The sequence below is a fragment of the Macaca fascicularis genome, chromosome 1 (genome assembly GCF_037993035.2).
Source record: "Macaca fascicularis isolate 582-1 chromosome 1, T2T-MFA8v1.1".
Taxonomy (NCBI): Eukaryota; Metazoa; Chordata; class Mammalia; order Primates; family Cercopithecidae; genus Macaca; species Macaca fascicularis.
The window spans coordinates 173,271,922-173,299,658 of record NC_088375.1 but is presented as its reverse complement, the minus strand read 5'-3'; the positions used below and the strand labels follow the sequence as shown (position 1 = coordinate 173,299,658).

Below are 27,737 nucleotides of genomic sequence, written 5' to 3'. Positions count from 1 at the left end.
GACTGTGGGCCAGGTGCAGTTGCTTGCCCCTGTAATCCCAGCACTTTGGGAGGCCATCACAGGAAGATTGCTTGAAACTAGGAGTTCCAAACCAGCCTGAGCAACATAGCGAGACCGCTACCTCTGCAAAAAATAAAAGTAAAAAAATTAGCTGGGCACCGTGGCACGTGCTTGTAGTCCTAACTACTAGAAAAGCTGAGGTGGGAAGATCACTGGAGCCCCCAGGAATTTGAGGCTGCAGTGAGCTGTAATGACACCACTGCACCGTACTCCAGCCTGGGTGACAGAATAAGACCCTGTCTCTAAAAAAAAAAAAAAAAAAAAAAAAGATTGGCTACAGGAAACACTCATTGCACTCATTGTAAAGTGCCTTCTTCTTGCACAGATTTTGGTCACATAAGGTCAAATCATCTCCAGTTGACAGGTCTCTCTGGTCTCCTCTCTGTGTGCACATTATAGCATGAATTGTCTTGCACCTCCTTTTCTATACTTTTTACCCCAAATTCTGAGATAGCTTGACCTCCTACTGCCCTTAGGATCCTTAATACAAACAGAAATACCCACAGAGCAAAGCCATCTGGCCAGACTATTTCTTTTCATGATTTTTGTGAGTTCTTGGCACCTTAGACATGCCATGCAAATAGTTATCATACACGTTAAGCAATGCTAATATATTAAAGTTAGAATTCATTAGCTTTTCAGGAAGGAAGCTTGTGGGCATGTTGTTCTGTAATAATTGACTAGCGATAAGGAGGCTTTCATTCTGTGCCCTGAGGGTTGTGAGTTTTTGTTGTTGCTGTTGGTAACTTGTTTGTAAAGACAAAAGATTTGCAGAAATAATAGGATGAGGTAGCTGTACAGATGTGATCAAAATAATAGAAATTCGGCGTAGTTGTCCTCTAGATGCTAAACATCTGGATAAAAACAACATCCATTCCATCTTGTGGGGATTTTGAAACCTCTGAATATTGGATCATGTGTAAGTAAGGCCTGTAGATTTTTAAAAGGCTGTTTCTCTAGCTATATAATGATATTAATAATACTAGCCCAGGCCTTGTAAACTTGTCAATACCAATTGATTTCTTTGAAGGAGAAACATTCCGATATTTTTCCAGCATTTCTTTTGTGACCTTGTAAGAAATAGTGCTGGTCAGATTTTTAAGTGAGTTCAGTTGTAATGGTTTCATTTAGAAATTAGCCAATCTATTTTCTAACAGTTTCTGCATTTTTTTTAGACACGAAAGTTTTCTCACAGGGCCTTTTTTTTTTTAATAGCATGACAGTGCAGTTAAAAGATTTGGGAAATTATTTCAATGAGGTATTTAGCCACCTCCCTGTTTCAGTTTGCAACTGAATGCTTCTTAGGCACATTTCCTTTACTGCCAGGAGTCACTGATAAACATTTAATAAAACTGCAATTTGAATACCCAGAATTCTGTTTAAGTCTATATTCCTGAACTTGTTTTGATTACTTTTGTCTAATAACTGGCAAATTTTGAGCAGGTAGTAGAATCATATAGTAACACTATTTTGAATGAAATTGAATTTTCGACTAGCTTTAGAGGGAGGCTCCCACACATGAATATGTCTGAGTTTCTGAAAATGAGGGAACACATGAAGGTGCATCTTGATATTTGAGATGAGCAGAAAAGGTTTAGAGTGGAGGAATGTCTAGTTGCCTTAACAGTGATTAGAATTGAAATTTGGTGTCTGTTTATTTTGTAAATTATTTCCTCCTCTAAAAATAAATTCAACAGGCTTCTTCCCCGTCATTTGAAACATTCAGGTCCCTGATCATTGAAATGCTACCTTTCCTTGCTGTATGGCAAAATGTAATTTGCAAGTTGCCTGTTTTCTCCTTTCCCTCTGCAATTGCTAGCTCCATTCCCTGCCTCTGTTCCTCCAATTGTGCTGTGCCCTTGGTGGCCTCAGTCCACTGGAACCTGTCAACCAACACATCTTTCACAGCCCATCCCAGAAGCCCTCTCCATCTCCCCTGTAAAGCTTGTCCTGTTCCTCCTGCCAGTGTCACTTTTCTGTCCTTTACACCCTGCAGAGTTTTATTTATATTACTTTTAGGCACTCGTGTTTCCATCTTCTGTACTTATCTCTCCCCATTAGGCTCTAACATGTTAGGGATAACAGTGTGTCTCACTCGCCTTTGCAGCCTCCATAGTGCTCAGTACAGAGCCTGGCACGTAGCAAGTGTTGAAATATCTCTTGGAGAGAGAGGAAAAAAATGAATCTATTAAAATGTCTCTATGATGCACTGCGGAAGCTAGACTTGGTGGATCGAGTTTAAGGGAATGAAGAGGGGGTGAATGTTTGCTACTTCCGTATATTTGGAGTCTTTGATAAAACAGACCAATTTTTCTTCAAACTTCATGTCGGTTTATAGACCAGGCTGCCAGGGTTTAGGGTACCTCATCGCTTCCTGCATCTGGAAGTAAATTCAGAACCTCAAAGCTCACCCTGCCGTATATTTTCTGCCAAGGTTCCTCACATTTTCCTCCTAGCTGCGGCCAGAGGAGCTGGCTGTCACTCAAGTAGGTCAGCCCCAGGTGAAACCAGCCACTTAGCCTCCTTCTGGGCACCCTGTGGGTATATGGAGGGCTGTTTGTTCAAAGAGCAGCTCTCCTTTCAGGTTTACCCTTTACACAGAAGAAATCTGGCTAAATTTTCTCCCTTTTCTGCCTTTCTGTGATTACATGTATTTTAGTGATTGCTAAATTTGAACTAAACCTTGAAACTAACTACCTGCTTTCAAAACCAACCAATATGAATTCACATTTTCTAGTTTGTCAGTTTTGGGGAATTTTATTAATATTATTTTTATCTTAAAGAAACATCAACTGGCTGAGTGTAGTGGCTCATGCCTGTAATCCCAGCACTTTGGGAGGCCAAGGTGGGAGGATCACTTGAGCCCAGGAGTTTGAGACCAGCCTGGGCAACATAGGGAGACCTCATCTCCACAAATAATTTTAAAAATTAAAAGGTCATGATGGCACATGTCTGTAGTCCCAGCTACTCAGGAAGTTGAAGTACAAGAATCATTTGAGCTCAGGAGGTCAAGGCTTCAGTAAGCCATGTTCATGCCACTGCACTCTAGCCTGGGCGACAGAACCAGACTCCATCTCAAAAATAATAAAGAAATATCACTGACATCGGCATAAATATTTTAGTATCTTAATATCTTCTTCTTCAGTCATATTTTTTCCAAAGACAAGACAAAAGCATCTCCACTCAAATCAGTTTGACCACGTTCTCAACACCATGTTCAGGTGTAATTGTTGAGTGAAGGCTATTACAGACTCCAAACTAATTCATCTGGAAATGCCATGATTCCTTTTTGCGGATATATCCCTTATACCTTCCCATTTGGGAAAAGCAAAAAGGAAACCTACCACAGGAGCAACAAAAACTGGAATTTGTTTGGCTAGCAGTCAGTGAGCCACATTCATTTCTGAGGACGTAGAGGCGGTTCGGTCCTCTCAGGGACATCCGCCATGATAAAGAGCAGTGCTTGGTCCCAGCACCTTGGGAGGCCAAGGCGGGAGGATTGCCTGAGCTCAAGAGTTTGAGACAAGCCTGAGCAGCATGGGGAGACCCCCATCACTATTAAAAAAAAAAAAAAAGCAGCACTGATGGGTGATTCCCCCTACTAACCCTCTCCACCCCACTCCCTCGTGTCCATGTACCCCACAATGCCCCTAGAGATAATTCCTAGCATCCTCAGAGGCCCTGTCAAACTATTGTTCATAAAGAGAGAACTGTTCTTGAGCCATTCCCCAACTGATCTTAGGAAGGCAGGACTGGTATTGTCTAAGTGAAGGATTAGAGAATTAGCAATGCCTACCCTAAGAGGGTAACACAGAAAGAACGCAAATTTTCTGGATATGGGATCAAATTCTGGTTTGGAATTTTGAAATTTACTGCTGTAGTGCTGGCCAAACTAAGACTCTTGGATAATGTGAAGAAATACATTAGAGAGAGAGAGACAAAATATGGTCAGATTAGTGTGAATGAGAGCTTGCCAGAAGCTTCTTATAGGAACATTCTTCAATGTTAGGAAAATGGTTCATAGCACTATCGCTAATATAGGTAAAATGGCTGCTAAAACAAAAAGCAAACACTTTCTGTTTCAGAAGCAGCCAAATAATCAATTATTTGATTTTTAATAGTCATGTTTGCCATGAGGATTCTTACAATGAGATTATGTAGCCAAGTTGATTTCCCTGTTGACTTTATCAATAAGTCATCAAGCACTTCTGAATCTCCCCTCCAGAATTCTCAAAAATGTCCTACAGTAATCTCCCCAGAATTTTCTGGATTTTATGATTTTTCATAGCTCTACCTACAGCTTTGATTATTGCTGTTGTAAATAAGTCAAGAATTATAATTAAGAAGGATATGAATATGATATATCATAGTATACACAGTTGTATGTAATGAATTACCTTATTGCCCCTTTACTTGATATTCATGTTGTAAGCTCTTAACTGTGCATGTATAATTGATTCACTATGGTAAATGTGATTGTTTTAACAAAAAGTTTCAATTAAGGTTTTATTCAACAGTGTAATTCCCTTATTCAATTGTTTCTCTAGGAAAATCAAATTCAACTTATGTTGTATCTTTTTTGGGACTACATCCTGTTATAGGTGACCACCCTGCTGGAATAATAGAAGATGAGTCAGAATTTCGTTCTTCCTTCCTTTATTTTCCCTGTGTGCTTTTCCCAGAAGCTAGCTTTCTATGGGCACCATTTGTCCCATTGTTTCACTTGGGTACTCAAAGACTAGTAGACTTTTGTAGTTTATATATATATAAATGCAAACCCACTAGCACCTCTCTTACCATTGTTCTCTTTTTTAAAGAACTAGAATAAAATTTGGAGAAGCTCTGGTAGGCCTTGAGAGTATGAGGGCTTCTGGGATGTTGTAAAACTAAGACTGCAAGTTTTGTCCCATGACTGAAGAAGGGAAAGTATCTGATTGTTGGCCTCATAGAAATTTTGCATAGCTAAAGTATTTGTATGCTAAATCTTCTTTCAAATGAAGAAATTGAGGTTAAGCAAAAATAGATGATGGGATATAATATAGATACCTTTCCCGATTTAGTAAGCTTGCTATAGTGAAACTGTCTTCACAAAAAAATGACACCCCCCCAACCCCCAGAATGGCTTCTGTGTTGGGATCAGTTAGCATGCTTGTTTTGGATGTCCCCAGTATGGTAAGAATGTCATAGGAAATCCTGCTATGCGTCTATGATGAGCAGCAGGCGGGTGTACACTATTCTATTAGGGCCATCAAACATGGACTCACGTTTCAGCGTCTGTCATCAATCACTCAGCCTTCATACCTTAATATACCCTTCATTCCTTTTTGTTCCTTCTCAACCTACCTACCTATTCATGTGTGAAAGAACACTTTTTTCCCTAACCACTAACAGGTTCAACAGGTTATTTCACCTCCTAGCTGCCTCTTTATCCCTCCCACATCCTCTTTGTACTCTAAGAGCAGGGGAACACACTATCAGATAATTATACTCTATCATTTTCAATTTATAAACTTTATGTTGCTGTTTCTCAAAGCATATCAATAAAGCTGTGGGGTGAATGGAACACTTAATATAGATTATTTTACTGAGCTTTTAAAAAAATTAAATTACCCCCATGCCAGTAAGTGAGAGGTACATGCAGAATGGCTAAAGGCGGAGGTATTTCTCAAATCTATTCAAATTAATCTGGCATAGCGTGGGCTAGAGACAAAATCAGTAGATCCACATTGCTAGACAGTATGACATATACATTTAGATCATTTTAAATAAAGTCATTACTGAATAGATCCTCCTTAAACAAATACTATTATCACAAAAAGTTTCTTATTTAAATGAGACATCAAGGACCCTCATGCTCAACCTCTGTTCAGTGCCATTTTAACACAGCCACGTCCACATCCACATGACCATTGCAGATCTGTTTGGGTGGCTTAGCTCTTACCAAAGACAACCAACAGGGCCTGGGCCAGATGGTGGAAATTTTATCCCTAGAGTTGTTTAATGAGAGAAACAAGAAGTATGAGCAATTTTCTGTAAAACAGAAAGCCAGAGTAAGAGGAGCAGATGATGTCAATAAGGAAAAAAAAATCTGGCAGGAATTTGATATCATGCCCTCAATTATCTGTGTTTTAAAAAGTTGCATATCCTGATTGTTTCTTACATGGTGTTTGTCTAGAGTTAGCTTAAAAACCTAGATTGTTTCTTAGATGGTATGTGTCTACAGTTAGTTTAAAAACCTTAGGCCTTTTTAATTATTGTTAAGACATTTGAAATTTTTAAGTAACTGTCTAAAGATTCTAGCTCAGAGGAAGAATGTGAACAAATCCTTGGAGTTGGTGATAAAGAAGTGAATTGCAGGACACCAAAAGACAAAATGTACCTTTGGATTTATGAGCCAGTGAAACACCAAAGCCACTGAATTTTTTCCCACTAAAGTAGAAAGAAGCTGTTAAGTACAAATACGAAAACCAACAACAAAACTTCCATGAACCAGGAAAGGATAGTAAACTGAAGTGTGTTACCTGAGGTTCCAGTGTGATATCTTAGTTCACAAAGGGTCTTGATAGTTTATGCCTGAACAGAAAGGTCCTAGGATGAGAAGACTACAAATGTTAATATGAAAAGCATATTTTGTGCATCATAAAGGTTCTAGACACAACTGGGCCTAGAAAGACAGCTTATTCTGAAATGGTTTTCTACCTCCTTCCTGGAGAACCCATTAGTTCCTTCTGTAAAGATTCCTCTTCCATCTCTAGCTGTAGAGGCACAGGACCATTTCCTGATTTTTTTAGGAGTGTAACGGTGTGAAAAGCAAGCTTGTAAAATGAACTGCTTTCCTCCCCTTCCTACCTAATTTCTTTCTCCCTCTGCTCTAAAGACTAGGATATCTCTTTCTGACCCCAGAGCTCATGTTTAACTCAGAAAGTATACTTTGCAAATGTCCTGCATGTTCTAATTTGTATGGTAGAAGGAGAAAATAGCTCGTCTGAGCATCAGTTTGACATCATTATATCCCAACGGTCTTTGGAAGCCAATCCGCCTTCCCCCTTTTTTGACTATCTAAAATGCCCTTGCTAGCCAGACCCCTTTGCTAGCTACAGTGTTTGCACATTTCCTTGTTAATCAGCTGCGTCGGCTCAGAGACTGTGTGTTTTGGTGTTGTTTGTGTGTGCAATCTCGTGCCGCTTCCTGAACGCATGTGTCCCTTCCCTTCACAGCCTACTCGACACCCAGCACCTCCCCCGCAAACCGATTCGTCAGTGTTGGACCACGGGATCCAAGCTTTGTAAATATCCCTCAACAGACACAGGTGGGCCGCTCTCATCTTTTCTGTATGTGGTGCAGCTTGTATTATTCATCAGGTGCATTTTAACTTGTCTTTTGGCACAAAAGGCCGCATTTTCCAGACCCTGTCCAGTCTTCCCTTTCCTCCTGATCCCAGCCACATTTCCATGTGTTCTCAGAAATCACAGAAAACTTTGCCTGCAGTTTTTGCTTCTTGTATCGAGTGGGTAGAAGAAGAGCTGTTTTAGTTATGGCAAAAAAGGTTTCCCAGGGTTAGCTAGTGTGTGTTCCCTCTTAGGAATTCATGGCCCTGTAAATGCAAGCAGACAGAAGCAGGCCCCTACAGAACCTGAAAGTAAAACCAGTGACATCAGAGTGCATGCTGGGCATGGAGGGACCAGCCACTCCTCTGTATTCATTAGAGGGTCCCCAGGAACCTGGCAAGCTTTCTGAAAGAGAGAGGGGGAAAAGGGTGCATGAGCCCTATTAAGTTGCTGGTGTTGGTCCAGAAATAAGACGTGTTTGTTAGTGGTTACTGCTGGCCACGGGGGAGCAAGGTGCGGTGGGTGGTGAGGGGTGTGTATGAGTCATATCTGAAGCAGGTGATTGAGAGAAGAGGACTGCCCAGACATCCGGAGCTTGTCTGCCCATAGACAGTTGTGTTTTGTGCTAGTCCAGGTCAAGGAGAAGAAATCTTTTTGAAAAGTTTTGGAATGGCTGCTGTATATTGAGAAACAGTAAAAGACTTTTTAAGTTCAAAGTTAGTATAGGTAGAGGCATTTAGAGGTTTATGAAGTAGAATTACATTCACGTTTTGAAATAAACTACTCTCTGATTTCCTAATTAGAACATGACCATATTTTATCATAATTAACCTAAGGAAAGTATTTTCTCTATAAGATTCTTAGCACGGTGTTTGAAAACATTCTTGGAGCAATTTTGTGCACATGCCTGTGTGTGGAATCTCCAGATGCCTAATTTATAACTATTCGCCTCCGTTTATAAAACTATGGCCAGGTGCATATGAATGGAATAGATTTGCCTTCCTGGGTCCCTTTGCTCCCTCTGTAAAGGGCTTTGGTTTATTGCTATGTCGACAGCACAGGTTAAACTGCATTGTATCTGAAGCCTTCCTCACACTGAAGCAGGGTCACAGAAAGTACAGCATCAGCAGAGAAGGCAGCTGGGAGGAGAGGGGGAGCCAAAAGGGGAGAGAGAAGGTTAACTCTTGAATTTCCCACCTCTGTTGTTTCTTCTTAAACTGGCCTGCACATGGCATCTGAGATTAAAATCTCCTATTCAGTACCTCCCATAAAATTATTTCAGTTATTTGCTTATTTTAAACATACCTTCAAATATTCAAACACTTTTCTGGTGAATTTGAAGTTACATAATTACCTGTAAAGCATTAAAACAGAAGAACATAATTTAATTCTGTACATTTGGCGTAAGTGTCCAAGTTCAATGAGAGGGGGAGAACTGGAGATAGTGGCTCTATATTGGATGATTCATTTTCCCAAAGCACGAATGTCCTCAAGTTGCTTCATTAAGAGCCTTTAAAATGCAGCTTTGAAATGTCCTGTCTGTATTTTACATAGTATTTTTTATATAAGCTGTGATTCACAGCCCTGAAATTGTACGCTGTGTTCCATTCAATTTCTCTCTCTGTAATCGAAATGTATTATATTCCACTGTGGCTTTCCTTCACAAATGCCTCACTTAACCCAGAATCTGAGTGTTCGTAATGCTGACCACAAAAATTCAATTCTTAAAAATCCAGATTTTCCACGCATCTGGATGAATGATGTCATGTAGGCCCAATATTGGCATCTGGAACTGAATTTTTTTTTTTTTTTTTTTTTTTTTTTTTTTTTTTTTGGTTTCTGTTCAATATTTGGCATCATGGGGACAACAGCTTAAATTTTTCTTACCACAATGACACCTGCCACATTTGGCTTGAAGAAAGTCATTCCCAATTGTCTAATGAGAAACTATGCTAATAGAGTTGTCATTTTACCCCCAAAAAAAGATATCTTGAGGTAAAAATTATGTATTCTAAATATTTTAATTTTAAAGCATATATATTAACTCTTTCCTTAAATGAGGGATTATTTTCTGGAACCACTTAAAGTGTTAGATATATGTAAATGTAGATAATAAAAATAATAATATACCTGAAAAAAGAAGTTCCCTTTCAAGAGGACATTGTTCAGAAGAGGAATTTTTGACAAGAATTTTTAAAAATATAATTAGAACATGGTCTGCATATTTCCTAGGCAAACTTGTGTTTTTCTATATTGATACCCTTGATATATATAGCATGACATTTATATTAATTGAATTACAGGAAAAGTTATCTGGGGAAACAAAATTTTGCTTTCTACCTATGGAGGAATAAGAATTGAAGCGTCACCCAAGCAGATACTTAAGCTTTCTAAATGTAGAAGCAGTATCTTGTACATAAATCTATAAACAAATGCAAACTAAAATGGCCTTTCTGCTCCCAAAGACCAGTTTCCAGTGGAAATTTCTTAAAATGTCTGAAGCATCATCCTGTAGAAGATGGAATTGATGGGCTCTCTGTTTTTTCAAGTGGGTAGAAATTGAACCAATGCAGGCATCATAAGTAGGCAGCTTTCCGACTATCATGAGATCTTTTTTAAGAAAAAGAGTTATTTGATTGTATATAGCTTCTATGGGGCATTTTCTATGTACTAAGTCCATCAAGTATGTGATGCACCTAATCTTTATAGTCACCTAATAGGCTAGATCTCTATTTTATAGATGTGGAAGCTGAGACTAAGGAGACTGTTGATTTTCCCAAGGCCATACTATAGTCAGGAGTGGAGCAAGAATTTGTACCCAGTTCTGTCTGACACCAAGGCCTATGCCCTCTAACCACTGTACTATGTTACTGCCTCATGAGCTGGTGAGCTCTTTTCCCTGGGGATTTTCTAACAGACACTGATGCTCACTTCTCAGGAATACTACTGGTGGAGTCCCTGCTTTTATCCCTGAGACTGCATTAAAATCTAATCTTGAGTGTATACCCCCAAAAATGGAAAGCAAAGTTTCAAAGAGATAATTGTTTGCTTATGGTTGTAGCAGCATTCTCCACGATAGCCAAAAGGTAGAAGCAACCCAGGTGTCCATTGACAGACGAATGGATAAACAAAACATGGTGTGTACGTAGAATGGAATATTACTCAGCCTTTAAAAGGAAGGAAATTCTGACACACGCCACAACGTGGCTGAATCTTGAAGACATTATGCTCAGTGAAATAAGCCAGTCACAACAAAATAAATACTATATGATTCTACGGATGTGAGGTACCTAGAGTAGTCAAATTCATAGAAATGGAAAGTCGAGTAGTGGCTGCCAGGGGCTAGGGGGAGGGCAGAATGGGGAGTCAGTGTTAAAGGGGTGCAGAGTTTCAGCTTTGCAAGATGAAAAGAGTTCTGGAGATGGATGTTGGTGATGTTTGCACAACAACATGAACGTACCGAATCCCACTGAACTGTACACTCAAAAATGGTTAAGATGGTAAATGTTACATTGTGTGTATTTCACCACAATTTTTAAAACAGAATCATTAAATAAGCTCTAAAGTCCTTTTCACCTCTTAGGAGTTAAAAATTCTGTGAAACAGTCAGGGCAAGTGGACTGTTGATCAGAGTAATCATGTGCTGACTGCTCAGAAAAGCACTAATGATCATGCCCAGCACATAGTGGGTACTCCGCATACATTGGCTGAGTCTAAATGGTTCAGAAGGAACTTTACAAAATATGACTTTTTCTTATTATATTCATAATACATGTTAATTGTGGAAAATACAGATGAGAAAAAGGATAAAAATCACTTGTAGTCCTACTATTAACATTTCTATATAAATCCATCCAGAGTGTTTCTGTGCATACAAATATATTGCAAAAAGTGAGATCATATTATATACACTGTTTGGTAGCCTGCTGTTTCTTCCCCTTAACAGTATATTATGGCCTTCTTACCATGTAAATTGGAAAAATTGAATATTGGCTTTTATTGCGTCTATTCATCATCTGTAATGATTGGTAGGGAAAGATAACATGGATAATTGAAAGCCATTTTTCCTCCTCTTTCGCTTGTAGTCCGTTTTTTTCTCCAGAGAATTCCTCCCTTGACTGAAGCAGAATTGCCTTCCCTTTAGCCTTGCCTTGAGCTAGTTTTCTTTCAAACTGCCTTCCAGTTGCATTGCATATCTCGCCCTGGCTTTCGGCTTTGTTCGAACATTCCTGCCTTATCTGTCCCATTCTTTTGCCTCACTTGTCTGCTACCTCTGCTACCATCATTTGCCTCTCGTTTTTCTTCCTCCTTCTCCATATCGTTTTTCTTCCTCCTTCTCCATATCGTAACTGATCATTGAGATGAGAGGTGGCTACCTCCTTACAGCCTTTAGAACAACCATCAACACTGAGAAACTGTGGCCGCTTGTCCCACCTTGAATCTCTTATTTTTCAACATTGTCCCGTGACAGCTGATATTAACCTATAGAAAGGTCTCTGGGGTATACAGTATTTACTTCACTTTAGACACTGTTAACGTGCCCTGCACGCCCACTGAATGATATAATGTAATGATAGGGAACCTGCCATTGTTTCAAATAGCAGAAAGCCAATGGCCATTTCAGTTGCATCCCATAACTTAATCTGATCCCTGAAAATGAGAACCATTAAGAGGAGGCATTTATTTAAAGAAAAAAAAAGTTAATATTTCATCATCAGGTAATAAATAGAAATACCAATTTCCACGCAGGAGGACTGAGCAAAGAACTCATTTTGATTCAGGTTCTAGTTTAATCAAAAGGTTTAAATAAAATGCTTCACCTGCAGAACTCCAATGAGGACTAATTCTTTAAAATGAAAAACGAGTGCAAACAATATTAAAAACAGGCATTTCCTCCTTACCACCCAAATCTATCACTGTTTTGCATCAACAGAATCGTGGTATCCGAAATGCTGTTTAAAACCAAATTACCATTCAGACTATTAGAAGAATCACTTGGCATGGCATGGGCCCGATTTGTTGACAAAAAGGCACAGGTGCTATAACCTTTGCTTAATAAATCATTTAGCTGCCTGACTTGCAAGCAGTATGGTTGCCTTTGCCTCATGAAATTTACAAATGCATGCACAAGCCACACACTTCACTGTGTTGGAAGCCGGCTGATCTGGTGAGGTCCCTGCATAGCTAAAGTATGGTCATGACACCCATTGTCTGCCTCTGGTGGGGGTGCACCCAGAATGGGAGAGGTAGAGATCATGGAGAGCATTTTGAGCTGTTGCCATTCTGTGTGTCATATTCCTGAAGCTCTACCTGAGAAACCAAAGCTTAGGCCATCCGTGGAACTCTTCGTAAGTTCCTTTCTTCAATCATTTAGTGTTTACTTAATTACTTAATATAGCCTCAGCACCTACAAAGTACAGGGAATAAAAACTCTCCCCGAGTTGTTCGAAGTCTAGCAGAGGAAACATATGTGAAGAAATAATAGTAATGACAACATCAACATCAATAATGCAGTGTAATACCAGTACTATAAGGATTTGTCTAAGAGGCTTTAAGACAGCAGAGTTGGGTATAAGAACTTTCCAAAGAGTGGAAGCAGCAGAAGAGGCTGGATAGTTTTTCTGTCCTTGTCCTTGTCCTTGTCTAGCTTGGGCCTAATGATATAGTTCTTGTACACTTTTCCCTGCTTTTAACTTTTGCCAATCAGATGGTAGATCGTGTTTTAGCCCATCCCAATAAGAGAGACATGTTCAGTTCCATCTTCTCTGGACCAGATAAAATTAGACTCCTTTACTGCTGCACAAGGCTCAACCAGTAACCCCTTCACCCCTCATTTCCAAGAAACACCCCCTCCTAGTGGTACATCCTCACTTGCCCACCCAAGCTCACTTGAGATTGCATTTGAGTTAGCTGAAGCCATTCCCGGGCTCCTGCCCACCCTGACAGGAGCTGCCTGGGTGTAGAAGGTTAGTTAGCACACAGAAGTTCAAGGAGCAGCTGGAGAGTTACAAAGGCAGGAAACTCAGATTTCCTTAGAGAAAAAAAAAATTATATATATATAATTTATATATATATTTATTATGTAAGATATATTTTAAAATTTATTTATTGTAACAAATGTATATTATTTATTATGATAATAAATAATAATTATAATTATTAAATAAAGAATAATAAATATTTATTCATTATTATATATAATAAATAAATTTATCTCTCTCTCTCTCTCTCTCCCCCACCCTGCAACCCTACTTCATCTTCTAATTAGAAGTGGATTTGAGCATTTCAGTTTCAAGCCCACACAGCTGAAAACTCCCAAGATTAGAGAGGAATGGCAGATAAAATTCCATTTTCTCCTGACTTTGAGCCAAGTTCAATGTCTTATTGGCCAAATGAGTATTCTACAGCACCCATGCATGCTAGGTTCTCAAGAGCCCTCTAAAGTTGGTGCTACATCTCCATTTTACAGATGAGGAAACTGAAGTCTCAGAAGAGTACATTTGTCCCTTGGTAATTGAGGTAGCTGAGATTTGAACCAGTCTCCAAAACTTATGTTTTTCCCAAATACTTATCTGCATCCCCAATTGTTTGTAGTGAAAGGTTACTGACCATTTTCTCTTTAAAAGAGTCTAAGATTGACTCACACTCTTATATCAAGGAATCAGAAGCCTTGAGGTTAGTCCCAGTGCTGCCTGGCTCCAGTGGGACTGTGCTGAACTTGGTTCTTCTGAAGATCTGCCCCAGTCTCCTGCTTATGTCTCTGTAAAACCAAGACTGAATTCATTCTCTCATCCTGCCTGGGAAGAAGACCTTTACTAATGATATTAGTCTGCATCTGTGAGAACAGCTAGCCTTTGTCCAGAGACCAGATAGCAGAGCAGCTAAGATAACTCCTTTATTTTCAGATTTTAGTTGAAGCTTTATTCCATCACTTAGAAGCATTCTCTGTGTTTTATTTTTGTTGTTGTTGGGTTTTTGTTTTTTTTTCACAGTAATTCAATTTATCTAGTCTAGTTTTTTTTAACTGTAAAATAGTGAAAATAGTGAGATATAAATGTGTGTGTATATATATACACACACACAACCCTATGGTTTTGAGTCTTAAATTCTGTTAGTGTAAAAAAAGTGTTTAACACCTAATGAACACCTAACAAATGATAGCTTTCATTGTTTGGTTAATAACTAAACTCTTACTTTCTGGATTACAAAGTATTTTCTCATTCGATTATAAGAGTTAACCTTTGAAGTAGGCAGAGCTATTATTATTGTTATCCCCACTGTATAGGTTAAAAAAACTGAAGTTTAAAGAAAGGAAGTGACTTTCCCAGAACCACATATCAAGAGGTCGGTAGAGCCAGGACACAAATCCACTTCTGATTCCACATGTCCTATGAAGGAAGGACTTGTGTATCAGCCATTCAGCACCTGCTGTTCTATGGTCAGAACCTACTTACCAAAAGCAACCATCTAACAAATTAGGAAGCCTCCCCCTACCCCCTGCAAGATCCTAACCCTGTAGGTTGCTCCATTGAGCACCAGCCTTAAAGGTGCCCAAAAGCCTATTTAAATTGGGCACGGCTATTCTTCCCTTGTACAGGCAGCAGCATAAGTGCACTGTTTCTCCCCTTATGCTAAATTGTGCCTGAGAAGGGCCTTCCCAAGGGGAGATGATGTCTCTGAGAGTGGTAAGGACCGGCAGGAAGTGAATGCATCCACCCAGAATCTAAAGGGAAAGGAGGTACCTAAATCGAGGTGGTGCCTGGTCATTTTTTCTCATATGTTCTCAGCTCCAGTAGCAGGTGTTGAATAGTAAGCAACACCTCGCAGAGTTGAGTTACTCATGCAATCTGCTTCGCCTCCCTCCGTACTACTGTGGGCAGGAGTGAATCGTCCCAGCTTCCCCAGCTCCCACACCAACCTGTAAGTTCTTGACACATTCTCTTCACATACACTTGGCGGCTGACTCACTGACAGGCTATGAGACACTCTTAAAATAAATTTTTCAATAAACAGAGTCTTTGTCTTTCAGGTTTTAATTTGGCAGCATGTTGTAGACATGCCACAAACTTCACTTCTGGACAAAGTTTGAGCCATTAATTCTAGATACTGTTCACCTTTTCTCTCCATTCCTGTTCTTCCTGTCACCTTTGCTCCACAAAGATTTGGAGGATCTTCTTAGTTGAAACAGATTGATGATTATTGTAATAATTAAGGTCTCTACCATAGTATCTGGCACACAATAGGTGCTCAGTAAATACTGCTTCCCTTCTTGATTCCTTTTTTTTAGTATTAAAATGAGAACAGTGGCAGTAGAGAAGGAGAAGGTAAAAAAGAGATTTCACAGGAAATTTTACATTGTATGGGAGAAGAAGGGAAAAGACCAAAAATCTGCTATCCATTCAATTAGCACTTGGAACTGTGGGAAAAGGGGGACAGAAAATGATGTCAGGAAAACAGCTGGAGAAAGGAGCTGTGAGTTGGTGGAGAGAACTGACAGGAAGTAGATCAGAAGTTGATGATAGCCGTGCATGGAACTTAGAAAACCATAGTGCCAAGTGCAGAAATGCCATCAACATTTCTAGCTGTTAGATGAGTCTCCATAACAATGCTTCTGATCAGTGACATTCCAGGGTACTAAGGGAAAGGTACTGGGTACTCAGCAGGTTTCTCTGGGGGAACAGGAGGAAAAGTCAGGATTTGAGGAGTAGGACAGACCTGTTCTGACATCGTGGCTGTGCCATTTATCTCAGTGGTCTTGTGTATCTTACCCTTTAAAATTCAGCTTCCTCATCTGTGAAATGGAGGCAATAATAGTATCTACCTCATAGAAGAAACCCCAATTAAGTGTGGTGTAAGGCAGTCAGGATTATTTTTCTCACGTAACAAGAAATCTGTGAGTGAATGGGTGTTAGCATTGTTTCAGTGCTGCACGAGGCCAGCAGGAACCCATGCCCTTCCTAACATTCTGCTCTGCCTTCCTCAGTATGCTGCCTTTTCAGCCTCATGCTGAGAGCCTCTGACTGCAACACGGCTGCTGCAGCTCCAAATAGCATAGGCATTTCATACCTTATTTTTCCTCTAATATCAGGGAAAAGGCCCTGCTATTCCTCCTCTGCACCCTGCTAGCAAATTTCTTTGTAGGTCTCATTGGCTAAATCTGGGTCACATTTTAATCTCTAGCTGCAAAGGATGCTGAGAAAACCAGCAGAAGATTATCTTGATTGGCTCAAATCATGACCCATCACCTAGGACCAGTCACATTTGCCTCTCTAAGCAAAATTGTCCCAAGGAAAAGGGGCAGTAGATAGTGGATAGATTGTTAATAGGATCTGCCGTGTTCTTTTTTCCTGTTCCCTGATAGGTTTCATGCACTTTTCAACTCCAGTAGTTGCACTTGACGCTCTTGTCTCTGAATGCTTGGCTGATTACTCTGCCTTTCCTCCACACACTCCCTATGTGTTTAGGAGACGTATATGCTGTGCGTGTGACTGTGCAGAGGTCATTTCTTTTCAGCTTCTATTTGAGGTCCAGGATTTGGGCAGAAGTCCTGGTGTTTTGTGCAGACCAGCTCCCATGGGGCTGGGTCACCGTGTACTGGTTAAACATGGACTCTGAAAAGGCTGAGTGGGAGTATATGTGCCTTTGTGGTTGCAGGGGAGCTCTGTGAAACAGTGCCCCCGGGTGCCCTCCAGAGTGCTTACCAAACAGGCAGCAATAGGTTCTGGGTTTCTCTTTTATGACTTGGAACCAGATGCTTCCTTTGCAAAAGAAAAGAGCCTGGTTTTGCAGAGCTTGAGTCAACAGGAGTTCAGAGAACAGGAAAATGAGTTGACTGGCCCTGCTGCATGAACTTTGAGGAGAGAATGCAATACAGGTGGTGTTCTCACTGTCCACAAAGTCCTTGCTTGTGGAAATCTCATGCCCAAGGAATTGGTCTTACCGAATATTTCTACACTCTAAATAATGACTGTTCACATAAGGAAAGGATTCAGCATTAGGAATCCTTTTGGACATAGGCTTTCTCAGGCTTCTAATGAGTCTAAGGCCTTGAACGTTCCACTGACACACACAGTTTCAAGCCCAGAGCTTGCTGTCTAATGTGAGATCCATCGAAGATCTCACGCGAGGTCTCAGTGATTCTTCCTGTCCACTTTTCTCACACCCACCTGCTTACCTTCTTGTTTGTTTATTGAGGACTTAGGCACATTCTTTGATCAGTGGCCCGTCTTTTTGGGATATAGCCTTTCTATTGAGTCTATTCATTGAATTACATTCCACAGCACACGCCTCCCCCAAAATATTTGCATGAGAATTTTTCTTAAGGTCTCACATTGCTCCCTTTACAGCAGAGATGATATAACCTAGCACTTCTGATTGGCTTTTCACTTTCCAAACACTATACACATTTAACTAATGAGTCACATGAGCTTGTGATAAGCCGGATCCCTTGTCTTGGAGCAGGGACACTGGGTTGTTAGGACAGGCTGTCCTGGCCCTGTGTTTCTCACCCTCAACACCCTCCTTCCTCAGAGTCTGAATGTGTTGGGATAATGGGGATGCCACCGGGCACAGTTGTTCTCAGCACAGGGCAACCTCGGACCCTCACAGTGCTGCCTTAATAATGTGGGACGCACCCTTTGCTGCCCTCCAGGACTGGACTGGGCTGCATATCTCCTGTTGCCTTGACTAGTGAAGGGAAACGTAAGGCCAGCCCTTACGACACACAGCTTCTGTCCCTCTCAAGCACAGTCTTCCTTCCACTGGTCTCTGGCAGTGTGTCTGTGCATATATGGGGAAGGAGTGGTACTGGGGGGATAGAAGAACAACACAGTAGGTCTAGTGAGGGAACTGACCACAGGAGGGACTTGTGCATCTTGGTACACAGAGAAATCCTGGACTAGGAATCAAAATACCTGGATTCCTAGCTCATCTCTCCCACCCGCCAGCTACATGATTGATCTTAAGGAGGAGAAAGAAGCCAGAATGTATTGAACACCTCCTATATTCCTGGCACCATACTAAGCTGGAAGGGAGGCTAAAGATGTACATTATTCCATCTCCGCCATACATAGCTCATAGAAAGAAAAGTAAAGAAACTAAGATGTGATCGGTGAAGAAATTGAAATAGGTATAATCCATGCAGAAGATTCAGTAACTAACTCTGGGGAGAAGCATGGAGCACATGGAAGATATGCCAGAAGAGAAGACACATGAGTGGTTTTGAAGGAGACAGATATACTTGGTGAGGAGAACATTCCAGACCAGGCAGGAGGAACAGTGCATGCAAAGGAATAGCGGTGTGTGTCTAAAGAACCCTATTCTGTTTGGTGTGTCTGTCAGTTTACAGTAGACGGTAGAAACATTAGATCAGGGTCTAGTCATGAATAAATACATACCTTTATCCAGGGGTAGTAAAGCACTTGGACTTTATTCTGTGGGAGATAGGAAGCAGGTGACGGGCACAGTGGGATCTCTATGTGTGAAGAAACCTCTGCCTTGCTATGTTCAATCCTCATGAGTTATAGGATTTTACAGGCAGTAGTAGCATTGAGACCTATGGTCATGAGGTACCTTACTCTTCTGGGCAGTGGAAAAAGTAGAAGCTTTGGAGGGAGACAGACCTGAGTTTGATCTCAGTATGTGACGCTGGAATAATTTTTAGCCTTTCTGACCTTCAGATGTCCCATCTATAAAATTATAAATGAATGCCTGCATTCTACTTAGAGTTGTGTCAAGACTCAGTCTGGTTAGGATGTAAAGCCCCCAGCACCCTGCCCAGCCAATGTGTGGTGCTGCCTTTGCAGCCCTCAGGAGGGAAGCTCTGTGAGCACTGGAGGCAGGGTCCTGCTCATTTATCTTTAGGACAAGGGGCCTGTGACCATGAAGAAGAAACAGAAATGGTAACCGCAGATGTAATCTGGTAACGTTGTCCCTGAGCTGAGTCTCTTCTCACCCCATCCTCCTGTGTCCATTTTCCATAAGTTGTGCCATTAATTCTCTCATTACCCAGTGGAATGATATTTATTATTGAGATCATTCTTAGCATACTCCCAAGGAGCAAGTTAAAGTTCAGCTAACATCGTCACTTTCTCGTTGTCAGGATACACTGAGGAATCCATACGGAGAGCTTCTGTGTGTCTTATAATTTCATATAAAAAAAGATTAAATTTTATACCAGATCAGGGAGGGAAGGAAAAAAACATCCCAGTGCAGAAACAAGTTCTGAACCTAGGAGCACAGTTTCTGAATGTTTATTTTGTCAGATACACAGCTGACATGATTAGTTCTAATGGGGTGGTGATCCTCATTGAATTGCAGATTGGTATGAGTGACTGAAATACCACAGGGACTTAAATAAGTGGTGCATACGGTATTACTTAGGCTGCATCCTTTAGCCAAGGTGAAGGCTTCGTTTTCCTAACACGCATGCACACACACACACACACACACACACACACACACACACACACACACCCCTGCTACATATGCATCCATCTAGTCTAGAAGCTCCACACTGAACATTAATTACCTATCTAGAGTAAGGCTGGCTGGCCTTTACTTCCTTCTCTTTGCCCTGTGTTACCTGAGTGTACCCCCGAGCCCCCAGCATTCTCCAGTGCAGATAATGGTGTATCAGATTAGTCTGCCTTGCTGCTGCGTCAAGACCCAGATCAATTTATTGACTCTGCTAGAGTGGCTGGTACAGTAATTGTTACAAGAGAAGAATAGAAAGTGAGAACGTGTACACGTGAAAAATAAAAATGACGTTTTGTTCTCTCCTGCCCCCTCCCCCGCTTTTTTGCCTCATAGATCTTTATGTGTTTACACAGCAGAGAGCACTTTACTTAAGTTAATCAGCTCCTTCTACATTATTAATTGTGACAGGGTGCCACATGACAGGATGAGTATTATGGGAAACATCGATCTCACTCCGATGGTGTGGACCTGAGCAGGTTTGGTATTCCTCTCCCTGTCTTGCTGCTTTGGGGTCCCATCAAATCACATTTCCCTGATTGACAACACAGAATACCTCCCATCAATACGATTGATTTTGTGAAAAGGACAAGGAACATTTTTCAACTGGAGAGAGATGAATTGTGGTTATGGGAAAGAGAGCATCTCAGAAATCTTTCAGGTTAGAAGCCTGAATTGGGAACTAAGGTATTATTGTCATCCCAAACACAAGCGTAATTTGTACACCCTGAAAAATGATATTAGGAGAAACTTATTACAAGTGAAAAATAGACTTAGTGGAGGCCAGCAATGAACCTGAGGACATAATGGCTGTTTTTAAAAGGCCACCTGCTAATTTTTTGTGAGGAATTTTTGGTTAAGTGCACATCTTTGAAAGACATTTCATTAAAGTTCAACTTTCATGGCTTATACCTGTAGACCCTAACATAAATCCTGTGTGAACGGACAAAACTGAGTGGGTGTCATTTGTGACCTGGAAATAAAAGGTCAACCATTGAATTTATAGCTTTTTTAGTGAAAAGAACATAAAGATTCCTGCCAACTGGAGTCAATCCATATTTTAATCTTTCCTAGTTAAGATTATAAAATCAAAGGGATTAGGATCGTGCTGCTCAGTGAAGGTCAAAAATTAAATGTGATGGGCTAAGTGTCATTCCCATGGGGCAGAAGTTAATATTTCAAAAACCATTTCTACCACTGGCAGTCAAGAAATGAATTGTCCATGATCATTAACCAAGTTAAGGGGAATCCCACTATCATTACTAAATTTAATGATGATTATTATACTAATCAACTATATTATTAAATTACTCTGCTGTTCTCATATACAGTTGAGAACAAGTTGAGATGGAGGATCATGGATGAAGGCCTCCTTTTGAGGAAAGAAGTTGTGACTATTTTATGGATAACAGTGATAGTGTAGAATGTTCTTTTAAGATGAAGAGTGAGTGGCACTACAGACCTGTTATGAAGTATAATTCATCAGTACATGTTTTTTTAAATACAAAAAAAGAACATGTATTTCTCTTTATTGTGTGTGTGTGTGGTTTTTTTTTTTTTTCTCTTTCAGATTTTTGTATCATCCTCCCCACCTTTTTTTTTCTTTTCTTTTCTTTGGGAAAAAAGAACGTCTATTTTGCCAGATTCCTTTTTCCACAAATTTTTTGAGCTCTGAATACTGTCTACTTTGGATTTTTATGAAGAGGGAAGAAAGGATATTTAAATGTCTTTATATGATGACTCAGACACATGTGCCCTGTACCATTTTCAAATCCATTTTAAGATGCCAGTATTTTTCAAAGTTTTAGAATACAGTACACTGAAGCTGGTAATTTCCTTAAAGATTTTCTACTCCAGACTCCCATCATTTTTCAGATACAGCTTTAAGAATATTTTGGAATAAAGTTCATATCATTTTAATAAAGTAGCACCTCCAAATAAGAGGGCCAAAGCCTGGGGAACTGAAACAACTTGCAAGGCCCCAAAGCTAATCAGAGACAGAGCAGGACTGAAATGCAGGGACCTGCCATGAGTGAAGGAAGGGACTAGTGGTTTAATATGTGGCTTAGAAAATGGGAGCATGGTTTCCATTTTACAAAGGTGTTTTATAAAAGCCCAATATCCATTAGACTGACTCAAATGCATTGGAATTCCAAGAAACAAATGCATGTAATTCAGAAGTTCACTTTGCAGGATTTACTTTCATAGACTGCCATGCAGGTGTGTGTGTGTGTGTGTGTGTGTGTGTGTGTGTGTGTGTGTGTGTGTGTGTGTAACCTGTGCTTCTGTCTATACTCCTGGACAGCTTTTTGTTGCATATTTTTCTATCTTCTGATCTTCACAGTGCAGACAAAGGTCAAAATTCCCATCTACCTTTACAGGCAAACACTTTAAAGTGCTTCTACATGAGGCAGGTCGTAGGGAGGACCTTTGATTTAAAGTTCAGCATTTACATTTGTAATTTTGACTAATTTCTGTGCTAGCATTAATTAAATTGAAATTATTTAATTAGAATAAAACTAAAATTGATCATTAGGATTAATTTAACCTGATAGGCTTTGTGTGCCTTTCTAGACAAATATTATGAAATATAGTGATAATGAAGCAGTGAGAGGTATAATTTCACATCTTATAATGACTTTAGTATCCACCAGTTGTTCTCTCTGATATCTGGATAGTGCTGAATATTGCTCTTTGTTACATCATTACTATTTAGCTAGGGCCACGCTGTATCTCTCAGTTGGCCTCTTCCCAAATATTTTTTTCCTGTCTTGAAGTCTAAAGATGTACCAAACTCCCTTCACACCACCCCCATATTAACATCATTGTTCCCTTTCCCCCACCCCCACCGTCTTCCAGGAAGGCGGTTTGCTTGGCTCATCCCTTGGGCTTTGCATCACAGTGACCTTTGTAAGCCAACAACTGCTGGATGAAACTCCTTATGGAATTCGCTAATGCTCCTCAGCCCTGGGGTCAATACTGTCAAATCTGGACTGTCCCCTTGCACCCCTTCCTGGCTGCTTGCTTTGAGTCAGAAGCAGGCACAGAATGAAGCCCCGACGAGGGATGCCAGGCGCTGAGTAGGTAACTGTAAGCGGGTAGAGGACAGAAGCGTTGCTCCTCCTGGTGCCGGATTCACTTCCAGGAAATAGTTTCCCCTCTTCATCACACACCTTCCACATAGCTTGATCAAGCAAGCACGCTTCCAAAGCTGGTGGCCTCTGTTTCTTAAAAAAGATTACAGGTGAATGAAACTACTGTTTTACCAGAAGAATCAGCATAAATGAAATGAGATTAGCTCTGAATCTGCCTACCCACACATGAACAAGTGTGAAACACTTTGAACTATCAACTATTAAATCAACTAAAAAATTATTTTGTCTTCAAAACCATTAGGATCCACATGGATAAATTAAATCCTCAGGAAAATCTGCAAACCATTTTAAGTTTCAAATTTCTCCTGTTCACCATTTTGTCAGAGTTGCTTAAAAAAAAAAGTAACGTTAGCAGTTATGTTTAATAGGCTTCCTATAGCAGCCATTATTGGCAGGGGTCCAAAGGATAGTGGAAAATGAACCAAAGTTTGATAGATATTTCTGAAAAAGAAAGAAGAAAAAATACACAAAAGAAAGAACACATGATTTTCAGTCATTTGGAGTTGACTGACCAATGAGAAATTATCTCTTAGGCAAATTATCTTCTTTCTGGAAATCAGCCAATCAGTCCTGGCTAAAGGCTGAGAAACTCTTAAGAGTTGCAAGCCCCAATTCCACCCAATCACTGTAACTAAGCTGCTGCTCCCAAAGAAACCATTTTTATCATCCATTTCTGCAGAACATCCTCTAAATGGATTCTTCTTTCCTTCATGTCCTTATCCAGTAAGAGGAGCCTTCTGATTTTTGCAGCAGAGGGTTTTATTTAGAAGCATATTCACATTTATTTGGTTTTAGAAAACGCTTAATGTTTTTTAGCGTTGAGCTAGGTTGAGTTCAGGGGATTGAGAAAAAAGACTAAAAGCTTTGCATGTAGCTAGCATGCTCATGCTATTATTGAACTTTATGCAAGAAAAGTGACGGCTCAGTATTGAACTAGGTTAAGAAAAGGCCATGATCTAGCACATGAAGATGAGGTTTCTGTCTTCCCCCAAGACAGAGAGGAATCCCCTTCCCCCACCCCAACAACTCCAAAAATAAAAAAGCATCAGCTCTGCATTACAGTCCTATTAGGAGACAAAACACATGTATCAGTTCATTTCATCCTTACCAACACCATGCTAGCAAGGTAGTCTTCCTCCCTTCTTAGCAGAGGTGCAAACTGAGATCCAGATTCACCACACACTCCTAGTCCATCCACACCCAGCCATGCAGTTGCTTCTCTGAACCCCCCTACAGTAGTGCTTACTCTTGAACTATTTGTCTGACTCATCACACGTCACTCTGCAGGGATGCAGCTGCTGAATCTGGGTATTGGGGATGCCACAACCTACAGTTTTGCCAGGTATGCTCACCTATCAGGAAAGGACTGCTCCAGTATGAAAAGATGCTATAAAGTAGCTCTTGAGCATTGCCCTGAGGTTACAGTTACTATTAGCATCATTGATTTATTACTGCTGAACCTACTTTCTTGCTATTATAGATAAACTCCGATTCAGAGAGAAGTTGAGAAGCAGAGTCCTTGGTCCTCTTTCTCCTATGCCCTTTCCATTTCTGCCCATGAAGATGATGGCTGCTTTCTCTGAACTCTTGGACCCTTGCTTAGCAACAAGATTGAGTCTTAATTTCAATAAGCCAGGAAATCATCTCTCTCCAGATTGGTTCCCTGTGGGCATCTGAGAACCCCCTTCAGTGCTTCCTGCTTCTAAATGAAAAATAGCCATTTCTTCCTCTCCGATGCACCTTTATTGGCCGGAAAATCCATGAGATCTTTTTGACCTCAAAAACCTCTTAGGTTTAGGATCTCTTTTGGACTGGGTACATTTCTCTTCATAACTTAATCTTCAAGGCAGAAAAACAATTTAAGCAAACCCTAGTTTTAATATTTGAAGAGAATCAACGTGCATTGACCATTTCCACAGAAAGCTGAAAATCATTGCACAGAAATTTTAAGTCATGGCCACGAGATTCTAGAATCTACATCTAGAAGCCATTGCTCACTTTTCAACTATAATGTTAACTAGAATGCCTTTTAGGGAAAATTAAGAAGCTACAGTTCTCTTGGCCCCTGCCCTGCCTTTCTCTCTGTCTTTCTTTGTCTCTGGAGTAGACCTGAGGAAACTTTTAATACTAACGAGAACTTGGTGCCGCGTAGCCTCTGAGTCTGAAATGCCTGAGAAAGCAGTCCAGATTCCAACTGTAAAACATTCCTTCACCAAGCCTTGGAAACTAGCATACAGAGGCCGGCAGAGTTCAGAGGGAACACATGTAAATGAGGCTCCGTTATAAACTCCTGAGTAGTTTAAACCTGAACTTGAACTTGTAAACATGTTCCTTGAGAACAATACAGAAAGGTTGATGCAGTAGAACAGGAAGTCATATTTTAGCTCAGACGTTTTGCTCCTAATTTAAAAGAAGGAAAATATCTTAAAGTATTCCTTAATTGAACTGTCTTCTAGAATAGCACAAATTGGCATGTCTGCAAGATTTTTGGTATTGCAGAGTCAGAATGGAAGTGTATATGTATATATATCATTTGAACTTACCACCATTCTTGCAAAATAAACAATAGAATTTCCTATCCATATGGTGATTTAACAAGAGGATATTTAAAGAGCCTGTCAATATATAATAGTCATGTCATCTGTAATTGATTTTATTAATTGACAATAAAGTGACAATAGAGGTGTGGGACTGTTTCAAACTAGCACTGTGTGTGTATATTCGGAGTTTGTTCCCAAATCTCAGTTACTGGTAGAGCACTACCAAGTGGAATTTATCAGAAAACAAAGTGAGAATGAGTTTGTACGCATGCTCAATTTTATAAAACACATTCGTGGGCCGGGCACAGTGACTCACGCCTGTAATCCCAGCACTTTGGGAGGCCGAGGCGGGCGGATCACGAGGTCAGAAGATTGAGACCATCCTGGCTAACACGGTGAAACCCCGTCTCTACTAAAAATACAAAACAATTAGCCGGGCGCGGTGGTGGTGGTGGCGGGCGCCTGTAGTCCCAGCTACTCAGGAGGCTGAGGCAGGAGAATGGCGTGAACCCGGGAGGCGGAGCTTGCAGTGAGCTGAGATCGTGCCACTGCGCTCCAGCCTGGGCGACAGAGCGAGACTCTGTCTCAAAAAAAAAAAAAAAACACACATTCGTGAATCAGTCTTCAATAATCTTTGCTTGTGAGATCTCCATCTCAGAAGTCACTACTAAAAAGGTAAAAAATAAATTAAATTGTCTGTGTTAGAATGATATTACCTGCCTCCAAGAAGCATAGATCCCTGACAGGGAAGCCAAGTAGCTGTGCCAATCACACATGCTATGTGCAGTCCAGGTTGTTAGGAAGGCCCTTCACGGAGACCGTCAATGCTATAGGATCTTCACCTTGCACAAATCCCAACCACAACCCCATCAGAAAGCCTCCCCCTCATATCCCCTGGAAATATTTGGGAGGAATCTAATTGTTTGTAGCAATGAATATTGCTTAGTTGTAAATTTAATCTACAAATTTAGAAGGAAATAAATCTGAACATAAAAAGCATTTGCTGTTTCAGCATTTAAAAAAAAAATTACTGTCATTTGAAACTGCAAACTCTCCCATGTGGGTTTGTTTTGCAAGTCATGTCTTAACAAAGACAAGTTTTGTTGCCATAAAACCCTAAATCCTACCACATCCTCAGAAGCAGGAGAAAAGTATTGCTCACTGGTTCCGGGTTTGGGCTTTTAGGATAATACACAGAGCTATGACTGCGCAGAGGGAAATTGTTCGGTTTTTATCCAGGGTTGTTGGTTCAGATGAAACCCTGACACACACACACCTCCCATCTAGATCATATCAGTGCCTCACATAATTACGCTCCTTACATTTTAGGTCAGTATCTGAAAGTCATTTTGTGTTTTTATTTTTTCCCTCAAATGCTGTGATAACTAGTATCCTGAGGCCTGTTTTGCAGAAAAGTTAAAGTTGGATCCCTGACTCGCTACAGACTAGGATTTAGATCTCTGACTCCATGATCTGACTTTTTCCATAGGCAAGTTCATTCTGACCTCAATGAAAGATAGGAACAGTTTTACCTCTGCCAATATCCCATCTACCCTGTGAACGATTTAAAAAAACACACACACACACACACACACAACAACAACAACAACAACGATTTCTGGCACCAGTGATATCTAAAAGCAGGTGTTCCTAGAGGGTAAAGAAAGGCATAGCAACAGGATCTTGTAGTATCCTTAGAGAGGTCTGGTGAAGTTCAGGCCCCTCAGCAAGCCAGTGACTGAACTGGGACTTGAACCAGGCCACCAGACCCACAGTCCAGTGCTCAGTGACATCTCACTGTACTCTCACTATCTTTTCTCATGAAAATGAAAAGGCAGATGCCACAATTTCCTTTGCATTCTCTCCAAATGCTGCCTGTATGTCTTGTTTCCTTGGCTCACAACAGAAGCCTTCCAGGGCTTGTGGTTTGCAGCTCAAGGCCTTCTTCACTTCCTCTTAATCCTTAGGGACTGTTGGTCTGCATGGCCTGGGAGAGAGTAGGGGTCTGTCGTGATTCCTGCACAGGGATTAAACACAAGTGGAGAGGGAGGGAGACACTAACTTGAGGGGTGGGAGGGGATAGAGAATGGAACTAGAAAGACCAGGAATGGTGGACAGGAGAGAATTAAAGAAGTAAGGATCAGACTCGTGCCAGGGCTTGAGCATGGAAGTGCCTGCTG

The 27,737-nt window shown here is 40.6% G+C and overlaps 1 protein-coding gene across 16 annotated transcripts in view; it reads left to right on the top strand.

Moving 5' to 3' along the window:
* The window catches only part of NFIA (nuclear factor I A), a 607,688-nt gene that overhangs the window by 563,726 nt on the left and 16,225 nt on the right, over nucleotides 1-27,737 (top strand). For 9 of the 16 annotated variants that reach the window (XM_045386128.3, XM_065521609.2, XM_045386112.3 and 6 more), the window contains one exon: nucleotides 7,278-7,369. The exons of the other annotated variants lie outside the window; for them this stretch is intronic. In XM_045386128.3, coding sequence (XP_045242063.1) covers nucleotides 7,278-7,369 — 92 coding nt within the window. The remainder of the gene's footprint in view (nucleotides 1-7,277; nucleotides 7,370-27,737) is intronic. 16 annotated transcript variants of the gene reach the window in all.